Source organism: Arvicola amphibius, chromosome 10, assembly GCF_903992535.2.
Source record: "Arvicola amphibius chromosome 10, mArvAmp1.2, whole genome shotgun sequence".
In the NCBI taxonomy this organism is placed as follows: Eukaryota; Metazoa; Chordata; class Mammalia; order Rodentia; family Cricetidae; genus Arvicola; species Arvicola amphibius.
Genome location: NC_052056.1, coordinates 116,548,494 through 116,559,976, shown reverse-complemented (window position 1 = coordinate 116,559,976; position 11,483 = coordinate 116,548,494). Strand labels below are relative to the sequence as shown.

At 52.0% G+C, this 11,483-nt stretch overlaps 1 protein-coding gene across 1 annotated transcript; it reads left to right on the top strand.

Moving 5' to 3' along the window:
* The first annotated feature begins 283 nt into the window (after nucleotides 1–283).
* On the top strand, nucleotides 284–11,440 carry Rfc5 (replication factor C subunit 5). The gene is made up of 11 exons (XM_038345103.1): nucleotides 284–406; nucleotides 1,546–1,610; nucleotides 2,364–2,500; nucleotides 4,031–4,110; nucleotides 5,112–5,185; nucleotides 6,283–6,442; nucleotides 6,940–7,021; nucleotides 7,348–7,477; nucleotides 7,885–7,962; nucleotides 9,004–9,058; nucleotides 9,965–11,440. Exons 1-11 carry the CDS (start codon nucleotides 363–365, stop codon nucleotides 10,059–10,061), a joined length of 1,002 nt encoding a protein of 333 aa, XP_038201031.1. The 5' UTR covers nucleotides 284–362; the 3' UTR covers nucleotides 10,062–11,440.
* The last annotated feature ends 43 nt before the right edge of the window (nucleotides 11,441–11,483 follow it).

Sequence of the window (11,483 nt, the reverse complement as noted above, 5' to 3'; positions counted from 1 at the left end):
TTGGTTATGGAATCCAGGGTGCGGAATTGTTTCTGGCTGTGGAACTTGCTGTTCCTTTGCGGCTTGCCCTTCAGCTGGCAGGGTCTGACTCTGGTGAGGCTCTCGGTGGCACCGGCTGCAGCGCGCGGTCTCCCTGGATCTCCTGCGTGGCTGAGACAGCCCTCTCCTGCTGGAACCGCCATCTGTAGCGGGGTAGCGGATCCGCGCCTCGGGTTACCTAGCAACTAGCGCCTTAGCAACAGGGAGGAGGCGGGCCGGAGGGAGGAAGCCGGAAGCGGGAGGCGAAGCCTCGCGAGGGTTGGTTTGCGCGCGGACTCCGAGTGCGGACGGTCGGTGGCCTGGTCCCGTAGCATCTGTCACTCATGGCGGCGGCGCCTCCGCAGCAGCGGGTCCGGAACTTGCCCTGGTAGGAGCGGCCCCGCATCCTACTTCCCGTCCTTCTTTATAGAAGCTTCGCGATCCTCTTCCCTCTCCCGGCCTGCGGCCCGGATCGGCGCTGCAGACACCCGGCCCTGGCGCCGCAGCCTTGCCTGCAGCCGTCCGCTCGCCCGCGTCCACACCAGACAGCCCGGCTACCGAGGCCTGAGCGCAGTTTAGCCATCCTCGGGTGCCTCGAGCATCGCCATTGCGCTTTGATGACCCTAAGAGATCGATCCTGGCTTTCTTTAGAAAGGCTCAGAGAGTGGGTAGGCTTGGATTCGAACTCAAGTGTCCGAATTCAACGCTTGCTTTCTTTTTTCCTTTCATATTACCATTTATTTATTTGCGGGGGAGAGGAGCGTAGCAGCACACCTGCGTGGAGGGCAGAGGACAACTTGTAGAACCTGGTTCCTTCCGCCAACGAGTAATCCCGGGATCGAACCCAGGTCCTCAGACTTAGCGTCAAGTGCCGTTACTTGCTGAGCCATCTCGGGCTCCAGGGCTTCCATTCTGAACAGTCCTACAGCACGTAGCGATGTTTTAAGCAAGCCTGGCCATTCTTTTCACTTTTCTGGTCTATGCCCGAAGAGGAAGACTTATCTTGGGCCACACATTAAAGTCACAGACTGTGGCATTTTGAGTCTGGCTTCTCGAACTCAAGATTGTCCGCATGGTTCGGCCAAATCCCAACTTGATTGTGGAAATCTCAGTGTGACATCCTTTGCAAATTCACGTGCCTGTCCAAATTGTTGAGGTTCAGGGCTGTTGACTTGGAGGCCTCCTGTGGGGGTGGGGCAACAGGGAGCTGTCCTGCACACTGTGGGATGTTCAGCAGCCTCCTGACTCCAACTAGCCAGACTCCACTAACACCCTCTGCCCACGTCTTACAGCTAATGGCCTGACAGATGTTCCCTGGGGGACAGAACCCACCACTGGTTGTGAGAGCTACTCCACTAACACCCTCTGCCCACGTCTTACAGCTAATGGCCTGACAGATGTTCCCTGGGGGACAGAACCCACCACTGGTTGTGAGAGCTATTGGCTGTGTTGGGATGTGAAGGGGCTTGTTTGCATGTGACAGAACGTGGCCGTATATGCCGTGACTCGTGCTGAATTCTGTTTCAGGGTTGAAAAGTACAGGCCACAGACCCTAGGCGATCTCATTTCTCATCAGGACATTCTGAGTACCAGTGAGTATCCCTGTCTGTTGCTGTTGTTCTTGTGGGAGGGCTTGGTTACATTTGGTGGTGATGCTGTCTTTACTGGGTGATAGTGTAAAGCATGAACTGGACTTTATAGGAGGGGGTGTGTTCGTTCCTTTTCCGTATGTGTACAAGGACAAACTGAAAGGTGTATTTATTTTTATTGTTTAGGTGTTTTGTTTATACATTTATGTCTGCACCATGTGTGCCTGGTGTCTCCAGAGGCCAGAAGAGGTAGTTGGGTCCTCTGGAAGGCAACTGTGAACCACAGTGTAGGTGCTAGGAGCCAAGCCCTGTCCTCTGTAAGGACAGCAAGCCCTCATTTAACTGCTGAACCGTCTTTCCAGTTCCCCACCCCCTAAGAAGACCATTTAGAGGAGGGAAGATTGATTTTCCCTCATGGGTTCAGAGGTTTTGGCCCAGTCGCTAGATCCATTGACTATAGGCCCTTGGTGAGCACAGCTTCACGGCCTGGGGAGCACTGATCTCTCCATAGGGGACAGGAAGTAGAGAGCTAGGAAGGGGTCAGGTGCGACCCTCAAAGGCATGTCTCCAGTGACCTGCTTCCTCACCTTTCTAGAACATCCCAAGGTAGCTAGTGTAAGTCCACAGAAGACACAGCCAAACCATGATATGACTTCCGGACTTAACCTCCCCACGTCTGCCTCTGACTGGGACTAGAGGACTTCCGTGAATGTGAGGGGCCCAGGGACTGATGGTGTCTCCTTCCTCCTGCCTCAGTTCAGAAGTTCATCAGTGAAGACCGCCTGCCACACCTGCTTCTCTATGGCCCTCCGGGGACAGGAAAGACGTCCACCATCCTGGCCTGTGCCAAGCAGCTGTACAAAGATAAAGAATTTGGCTCCATGGTCTTGGAGGTGAACGGGACAGTCTCGCTCTAGAGGGAGTTCAGGCTCTTGCCTTTAGTTCCGCTACTTCTCTTTTCCTCCCTGGCCTCCCGGGTCCTGGTTGGGTTTGGCCAGCGAGATCTGAGTGGGGGTTGGGGTGTTGTCAAATGGGGATGCTGTTTGGACCCACTAGGGAGTTAACACTGGGCAGCCTCCACTTCCTGCAGGGCCCAACTCAGAGGTCATGCTCTCCCCACAGCCTGCTCGACCTACCCATAGCTCTTGTTGAACCCCTTCAGATTTAGGGGTGGTAACGACAGCCTCAGTACAGCGGTGGTTTTCAACCTTCCTAATGCTGCGACGTTAATACAGTTCTTCGTATTGTGGGGAACCCCAGCCATAAAATGATTTTCATTGCTACTTCATAACTGTAATTTTGTTAGTTGTGAATTGTAAATATTTGTGCTTTCCAGTGGCCATCTGTGAAAGGGTCCATTAGATGGATGCCCCTCTAAAAGGGGTCACAATCCATAGGTTGAGAACCATTGCTTTAGACTCAAAACACCTTTGAAATGTCCTTTTCTTCATCTGGATCTTCTTAGATTACTGCATGGAGATATGTCATCTGAGGCTGGTGGGACCTTGACTGATAACACCCTTAGATTATAAAAATCTAAATGTTGCCGGGCCGTGGTGGTGCACGCCTTTAATCCCAGCACTCGGGAGGCAGAGGCAGGCGGATCTCTGTGAGTTCGAGGCCAGCCTGGTCTACAAGAGCTAGTTCCAGGCCAGGCTCTAAAAAAGCTGCAGAGAAACCCTGTCTCGAAAAACAAAACAAAACAAACAAACAAAAAAAAAATCTAAATGTTGTGTTTGAAAGAAAAGCATTTGAAGGACTAGGGATGTAGCTCCGCTGTTAGAGTACCTGCCACCATACCGGAAGTCCTGGGTTTGGTCCTGAGCATAGAAGAACAGATGCACACCTATAATCCCAGCACTCAGGAAGTGGAGGCAAGAGGATCAGACGTTCATGGTCATCTTAGGCTGTGTGAGCTCAAGACCAACTTGAAGACAAAAGTGTTTGACTTATACAGTAGACATGAGGCTCGGCCCTAGCTGTTCAGTGTTCTTGCTTTAGCTCATTCCACACCTGATGGCCTCCAGGGGGTAAGAACTAAAGTTAGCATCGTTTTCTCATGGTAGAGGTACTGGCTCAGGATCACCAGGCCCGGTGTTTATTTCATAAATTTATGTGGGTGTGGTGCTGTGAGGTTGAGTACAGGGATTCATTCTGAACGATTGTATCTTAGCTGTCATTAGGTCTGGAGAACTAGCTGGCACTACTGGAGTATCTTAGCTGTCATTGGATCTGGAGAACTAGCTGGCACTACTGGAGTATCTTAGCTGTCATTAGGTCTGGAGAACTAGCTGGCACTACTGGAGTATCTTAGCTGTCACTGGATCTAGAGAACTAGCTGGCACTATTGGGGTGCCGAGAAGACAGGACTTTATAGCTGGCATAGGGTGTGATTTTCACTGGAGCCTCTCTTCCGAGTGTAGCTGAATGCTTCCGATGACCGAGGAATCGATATCGTCCGGGGGCCAATCCTCAGCTTTGCCAGCACGAGGACAATCTTCAAGTAAGAATTCTATGTATTTCTCTCCCTAGAGGGCTCAGTGCATGAAGTCAGGACATAGCCTCACTATTTGGTCTTCCCTTTGACCAGTGTCTAAAGGGAAGAAGGAATGGCTTAGTTAGAAGTGAACAGACAAGTCAAGGATGGTCCAGGAGATGTGGGGTGCTAGGGCAGGGTACTGCCTGAGCCTACAGCAGCTCCATGTGGGTCGTTAACGGCAAGACTGGATGAGCTGGTCTGAATTTAAACAGGGATGATTGAGGTCAGGAGGATGACTGGCATAGGGGTCAAAATAAGAAAAGGAAGGGACTGTTAAGATGGCTCAGTGGGTTAAACTGTTTGCCACCAAGCCAGATGACAAGTTTGATCCCTGGGACCCACATGGTAAAGGAGAGAACTGGCTTCCACAGGTCATCCTGTGACTTCCTTGTTTGTGCTATGGCACGCAGTGCGCGCGCGCGCGCACACACACACACACACACACACACACACACACACACAGTGTAATGAATGGGCTTGGGGGTGTGTGTAGCTGCTTAGCCTACTACTCATAGCCCTGGGTTCTAGTCCCACAAACAAGCAGCTGGCAAAAGAATACTGTGAACAATGAAGGACGATTCAAGAAGAAATTAGCCCTCACTTCTGGCTACGAGTGAAGGCATGACAGGCAGGTGTGAATGCGGGTGTCAGCCTTCCTCAAGGTCTTTTCTCAGACTAGATGGTCTTGAGGTGCCCGGGTGTGAAGACGTAAACTCGGCCTGGGTGTGGGAGGGAAGACGGAGGCTCAGTCTGGGTGTGGGAGGGAAGACGGAGGAGGCTCAGTCTGGGTGTGGGAGGGAAGACGGAGGAGGCTCAGTCTGGGTGTGGGAGGGAAGACGGAGGAGGCTCAGTCTGGGTGTGGGAGGGAAGACAGAGGCTCAGTCTGGGTGTGGGAGGGAAGACGGAGGCTCGGCCTGCGTGTGTGAGGGAGCTAAGGAAACCTCAGCGTGTGTTTGTTCTCCTAGGAAAGGGTTTAAGCTTGTGATCCTGGATGAAGCTGATGCCATGACTCAGGATGCCCAGAATGCCTTGAGACGAGGTAAGACTTGCTGCCCCACCTGACATGTTGGCTAGGAGCGTACTGAAAGCCAGGAATTCTGGGTGTGAGATTATTTTCCCCACAGGAGGCACCTCTTAGTCCCCGTGATTCAGACAGGACTGTCCTGTAGCCAGGTCCCCTTTATCACCCTGAGTATGGCTAGTCTCTGTCATCTCGTCCTCCTCTACTGATGGCTTCTGCTCCAGATTTGGAGTCTGTCATTTAGTGGGGATAAGGCTTAATTTCCTAATCTACCGCAGACCCTCCACCATTGGAGGCAAACAGCAGGCAAGACTCTGTCGGAGTGGCTACAGTGCAGACTGGGCTGTATTTTCCTGTGGAATGGGGCTGGTGCCACTCCTGTTAGACCCTTCTGTGAGCAGCTCCCACTAACACTCCAGGGAATCTGCTGTGAGAGAAGAGCAGCTTCTGGAGCCTGTGGAGATGACACCTGGGAGGAAAGGAACGGCACCCATGGCAGAGAGGAGGGGCACAAACAGAATTGCTTCTGGTCTTAGAGTGTTGGCATCCTCCCTTCAGCATCTTGTTCTGCCAAGTGACTGTCAGTATGGGCAGATCTCTGTGGGGACACTGGTGTCCCGTGCATCTCTCAGCACTGGCTCTTGCTCCCTGGATGCTCCTAGATTCCAAGCATGGCTGCAGTGAAGTGTGCAGAGCCATCCCCCTGCCTCGAGAAGGTGACCTTGACAGCCTGTCAGACAGCATCTTACACGAAGGGATGGGACTCGTGGACAGACTGGGCTCGAGTGTTAGGTCTGTGGCAGATCCTAAGAAGCAGCATTCTGTGCATTCTAATGATATGTTTGTTAGCTTTGAGAGTGTAGTGGCAGCTGGGGGTGGTGACTCATGCCAACAATCCCAGTACTCCAGAGGCTGGAACGGGTGGGTCACCTGCAGTTTGAGGCCAGCCTGGACCACAGAGATCTACACAGGAAGGTGGCTGAGCTGGACAGGTTGCTCAACACCCCTTATCACCCTCTGCCCTTGTGGGGAGCTAGCATCCCCACTCTTGCTGTCGTTAAACTTTCTGAACAGTCAGAGTAGACTCTGATGTGAGGTGCTTGGTTGTCTCCCAGTGATCGAGAAGTTCACAGAGAACACCAGGTTTTGCCTCATCTGTAACTACCTGTCCAAGATCATCCCTGCCTTGCAGTCAAGGTGCACAAGGTTCCGATTTGGCCCTCTGACGCCTGAACTCATGGTTCCTCGCCTGGAGCATGTAATAGAAGAGGAGAAGTGAGTTGCTTTATAAGAAGGGAGCGGGAGGGTCTTGGGCATTGAGTGCCATGAAGGCAAGCTGGGCAGAGCGCCCAGTCCAAGGGGAAGTCTAGGGGACCACTGGCTGCTGTCATTTTCTGTGAACCCTGGACATTCTACCTCATGAGCCCTTTTGATTTTTCTTGACCCCTCACCTGCTTTCCTGAAAGCTGTTCCCTGTCACGGGAACTGACTATTGCTGGGTCCCTTTTTGGAGATACTGCCTACTGGCTGAAGGGGAGGTTCTGAGACATTCATTCTGGGCAATCAGATGCAGAGCTGTGGCCTCTTCTTCCCAAAGTCGCTCGTGGCAGCAGCTTCCTTAGGGCCTTTGTTCACTGTTAAGACTCTGGGTGGGGCATGGCTACTCACATGACACACCCCTAAGCACTGTGCCAGCTTCTAGATGCCACAGGTCAGGAAAGTACTGTCCTTTGGGAGGGGGGGACTTCATAACTCCTCCTGTTTCCTTTTAGTGTTGATATAAGTGAAGACGGGATGAAGGCCCTTGTCACTCTGTCCAGTGGGGATATGCGAAGGGCTTTGAACATTCTGCAGGTATGAGCCTACTCCAGGCATATTAAACCATTGCTTTGAATATAGCTTTACAAGACAGACAATCCGTACATTCATTCAGAAGCCTAGACCTGGTAAGACACACCTTGTCGGGTACCAGTTCTCTGCTTGGGTGTTGTCCTAATGGAGATGGGAGCAGCTGCCAGAGGAGCTGGGGGAGGATGCGCACTTCACAGCAAGAGCTGCATTGGCCGCGGAGAGCGGCCTCCCGTCTAGAGAGCCCAGGATCCACGCTCCACACTGTCCTTGACTGCCGTGTCACTGCGGCAGGGCAGCTGTTGACGGCCCCTGGGTCCTCCTGTCTGCAGAGTACCAATATGGCCTTTGGGAAGGTGACAGAAGAGACTGTCTACACCTGCACCGGGCATCCCCTTAAGACAGACATTGCCAACATTCTGGACTGGATGCTGAATCAGGACTTCACCACTGCCTACAGAAGTATCCTTCTGGTGACTGCTGCCAGGTTCAGGCCTGGGGGGCCCAGGGTTCCAGGCTGCAGCCAGCCAGGTGAAGGGTGTCAGTCAGCTGGCGGGAAGCAGGTGTCCCCAGGTGGAGAGAACCTTTCTCTTCCTGATAGCACTGGCCTGTGAGAGGCTGAACGGAGGTTCTCCGTCTGCACTGAGATGAAAAGCTGCAGGTAACAGGGTTGTCTAAGCAGCTACTTGCTCTGTGCTCTAGGAGACAAAGCTGTACTTCTTAGAGAAGCCTTACTGAAGATAGAGTGGGACAGGTTAGAGTCAGGCCTGCGTGTAGCTCCAAGTGGAGTGGCATCCGTCTGTGCTGGGGTGAAGTCTCCCTGCAGCATGTTCTGGAATAGCTGCCCATCCCTTAACTGCTCCTCCTAGACATCATGGAGCTGAAGACTCTGAAGGGCTTGGCTCTGCATGACATCCTGACTGAGGTTCACCTGTTTGTCCACAGAGGTAACTGGTGGCCCCTGGTGTGGAGTGGGGTGGAGGCATAGCTCTGGGGTGGCTCCCACGGGTGTGAGGACCTCACACGCAGACAGGAGTAGTGTCTGACCTTAATCTTGAGCAGTTCTGAACTGCTGTTAAAGCTTTGTCCAAACCCTTCCTAATCTCTGGGCTGTGGGGTGAGCAGAAATAACCTGAGCAGCGAGCTGTATTTCCTCAAGGGAACGTCTTGGAGCAGTAGGAGGATATTTTATTCTTCACTCGTATGTTCCCCACTCTAGGGTGGGGACTGAATCCAGGGCCCTGCACATGCCCAGAACTGTGGCATCCTAAGCTGCTCCCCGGCCCATGAATCGCATTTCTAGGATCACCTCCCTCGAAGAGGGTATCTGTGTAACTGCAGCCTTTGGGATCTGCTTCCTGTCTTCTGTGTTGGGGTCATCTCAGCTTGGGCCGTACCTGGGAGTCGCCCCAGATGGTTCAGTCAGCAGGGTGGGGGTGGGGAGAGCCAGGTGCTAGCTTTTGTAAGAAGCTCTCCAGGGACCCCTCCATACAGCGTTTTAGCTCTTCTCACAGCAGCCCCCTCCAAAGGGAGAGGCTCCAGCAAGCAGCCAGTGTGCTTGTGTGGAACTGTTGTCAGGTTTGGCTTCACAACTCGGTCTGAGCTTTCTAGTTAATGTGTGGCTGTCACCCACCATGGACAGTGTTGACTTGCCCTTGGTCCAGATCCCCGAACTGGGATGCAGACTATGCGTCTGATTGGGTGTTCTGTGCTCTGGTGATACAGGTGATGGGATTAATCTTATGCATGCTAGCCAAGCATTCTTCCACTGAACTACATTCCAGCCTGGATATTTTCATAGCTACACGACACACAGAAATCACAAAACAGCTGATAAGCGCCCACGGGCCCTGTACCATCCTGTTTCCTGGTCTGGTGGTTGTCATGGGGCTCGGCTCTGTCAGAAGTCCCAGGGGTGATGGCTGTGGTTTTGTGTTTTGTATTAGGAAGTGACACATCTTACTCGTTTGGTTTTTCTTTTTCCACAGTTGACTTTCCATCTTCAGTTCGGATACATTTACTGACCAAGATGGCAGACATTGAGTGAGTGTTTTCCCAATTTCAATCCTTTGCCTATCCCCTCTCCTGCTGTAAGCTTTTTAGTTTCAGCTTGTGTGGCTTCAGCTTGTATGCTCCTCAGACGTGGGCGGCCTCACTTGGATAGTGCCAAGCGGAATGTGCTGAAGGACAGGGCTGCCTGCAGAACACAGGGCGGTACACAGGGCAGGTACAACCCAGTCCATAGCTGAGCAGAGGGACTTCAGTCCTCAGAGCTCTAGCCTTTGGCTCTGCACAGATCGGGTATACAGGCTGTTTGGGGGTGCCCAGCTACCCTCTTATTAAGACATTGTGGCATACAGGAGCACACTGGAGGAAAAGCAAACAAGCTCAATTTTCCACTTTGCCCAGTTCAGTAAACACTGTCATTAGTCCCTAGTGACACTGGTAGCTGTCATTTAAGTGGACAGCACACTGGGCCTCAATCAAATGTCAGTATCACCAGCTCCAGCAGCTGTCACTGGCTCATACAGACAGACTGGGTCATTTTCTATCACTGCATTGGGAGTGATTTTGCTTTTGGTGGCTAGGCATTTAAAAGTGACAAGATGAACAGCAAGTGCCCTGCTTTGCTGCCCAAACCACAAACCTCCAGCTCCCTTCTGCAAAAGTTGTATCAGTCTGTGACCCCCATCACATGCCCCCGCTGTCTGCGGGGGTGGAGTGGGTAGAATCTAGAGCTTCCCGGTGCTACTTTCCAGTCTGTCCTCGGCAGTGTCGACACATGGTGAGTGAGCGCTGAGCGACTGTGGGAGGACATGGACAGCGGCCCTCTGCAGGGTGGGTTATCAGCTCTGGCGCCCCTGGCAAGCCACAGCAACTCTCACGTTCTCCCACTCACAGGCAGGGCCTAGGTGTACTTTATTCTCAACGTGGGGTTGGTGTCTGCAGGTACAGACTTTCCGTTGGCACCAATGAGAAGATACAGCTGAGCTCCCTCATTGCTGCTTTTCAAGTCACCAGAGACCTGATAGTCTCAGAGGCCTAAACCTCCAAGGCCTGCTGCCCTGCCTCAGGCCCGGCAGTGACAGAAGACAGAGGACTTGCTTACTGGTGAAGTACTGCCCTGGACTAATGATAAAGATGGTCACAGAAGTCTTCCCCAGGCACTGGACAGTGCTAACTGTGGCTGTTGGGAGTGGGACCTACCAAGCAACTTTAATCCGTAACTATCAACACTTGCTTGTCTTTTTGTAGGGAAAAATAAATCTTTTTTGGGGGGTGGGGGGAGAAATGCTTTAAATCTTTACTGTCAGTTGCTGGGTTGAGAAAATTGGCCTTACCTCAGGTCTGCAGTGTGATGTTCAAATTGAACAACCCTTCAGATGCCTTCCAACTTAGGGTCTGCATCCCTGAATTTAAACTTTCTCACTTTTGTATATACTTTAAATGGGTGCTAGTGGGTTTCTGATCAAAACTGTTTTGTTACAAAGTTTCAAATCGGTCTTTTGCCCAGTGTGGTAACATGCCCATAACCTCAGGACTCAAGAGGCTGAGGCAGAATTACCAGCCAATTGTAGGCCAGCCTGCTGAGATAAACCCTATCAGAAACAAAACACCTGTCTTTTTCGTTTTTAGAAGGCTTCCCAGCAGGTTCCAAATTATCTTGTGACAGTAGCAGAGAAACTGTAAACACAGTTAGTCTTCAGACTGCCTTTCTGGGCCACTGACTGCAGCCTCGCTTGTCGGGGAGGGATGGGATGCCGCGACTGTCCCCGCCCGCATGGCCGGGCTGCACATCCACCATCCTCCACGGTAGGAGGAGCGGTGCTGGCTCGGTGCCCTGTGCCTGCCTGCTGTCTCTCTCTAGTGTCTCCTTGGAGGCTATTCCTAATAAAGCTGTTCTGGCAGGCCTCTGTACAAGGTAGAAAAGTGTGTGCATTCCCTTGGGACCAAACTTCCCCTGGGCTAGAGAGGGGCTGTCCACGCTACTCACACGGAGTGCACCTGGTGTGCCATGACCCACCTGCTTTTTACCGGGTTAGCTGTGTAAGGTGCATCTGAGGTGGAGGCATTTTCAGCCTGTGCTGTCTAAAGAGAAATCTTCTTGTCCATGGAGAGCTCGCTCCCCAAGTCTCCCAGTGGAGTTTGAAGCTGCAGCCAAGTGGTCAGGGCTGGAGGCCGCATCCCGGCCGCATGGCTGCACTGGGACTGCCCGCTGGAGCCCAACTCTCCCTCTGTGCTTGCTTTGAAAGTTGTTTTTTTCTTAATGGAAAAAAAGGGACAGAGACAGTTTTTTTTTCTCTCTTTTCTCCCTTCAATGAAAGCCTCATTTTGCAATGTTTCTCTTCAGATAATAGAGGAGAATCCTCTATACATACACTGTACAATGTTAACACTGCCTCCATAAAGCATCAATTAAGAAAAGTCCAAGAATAAGGTGTTGCATTTCTTTTAAAATAATTTAAAA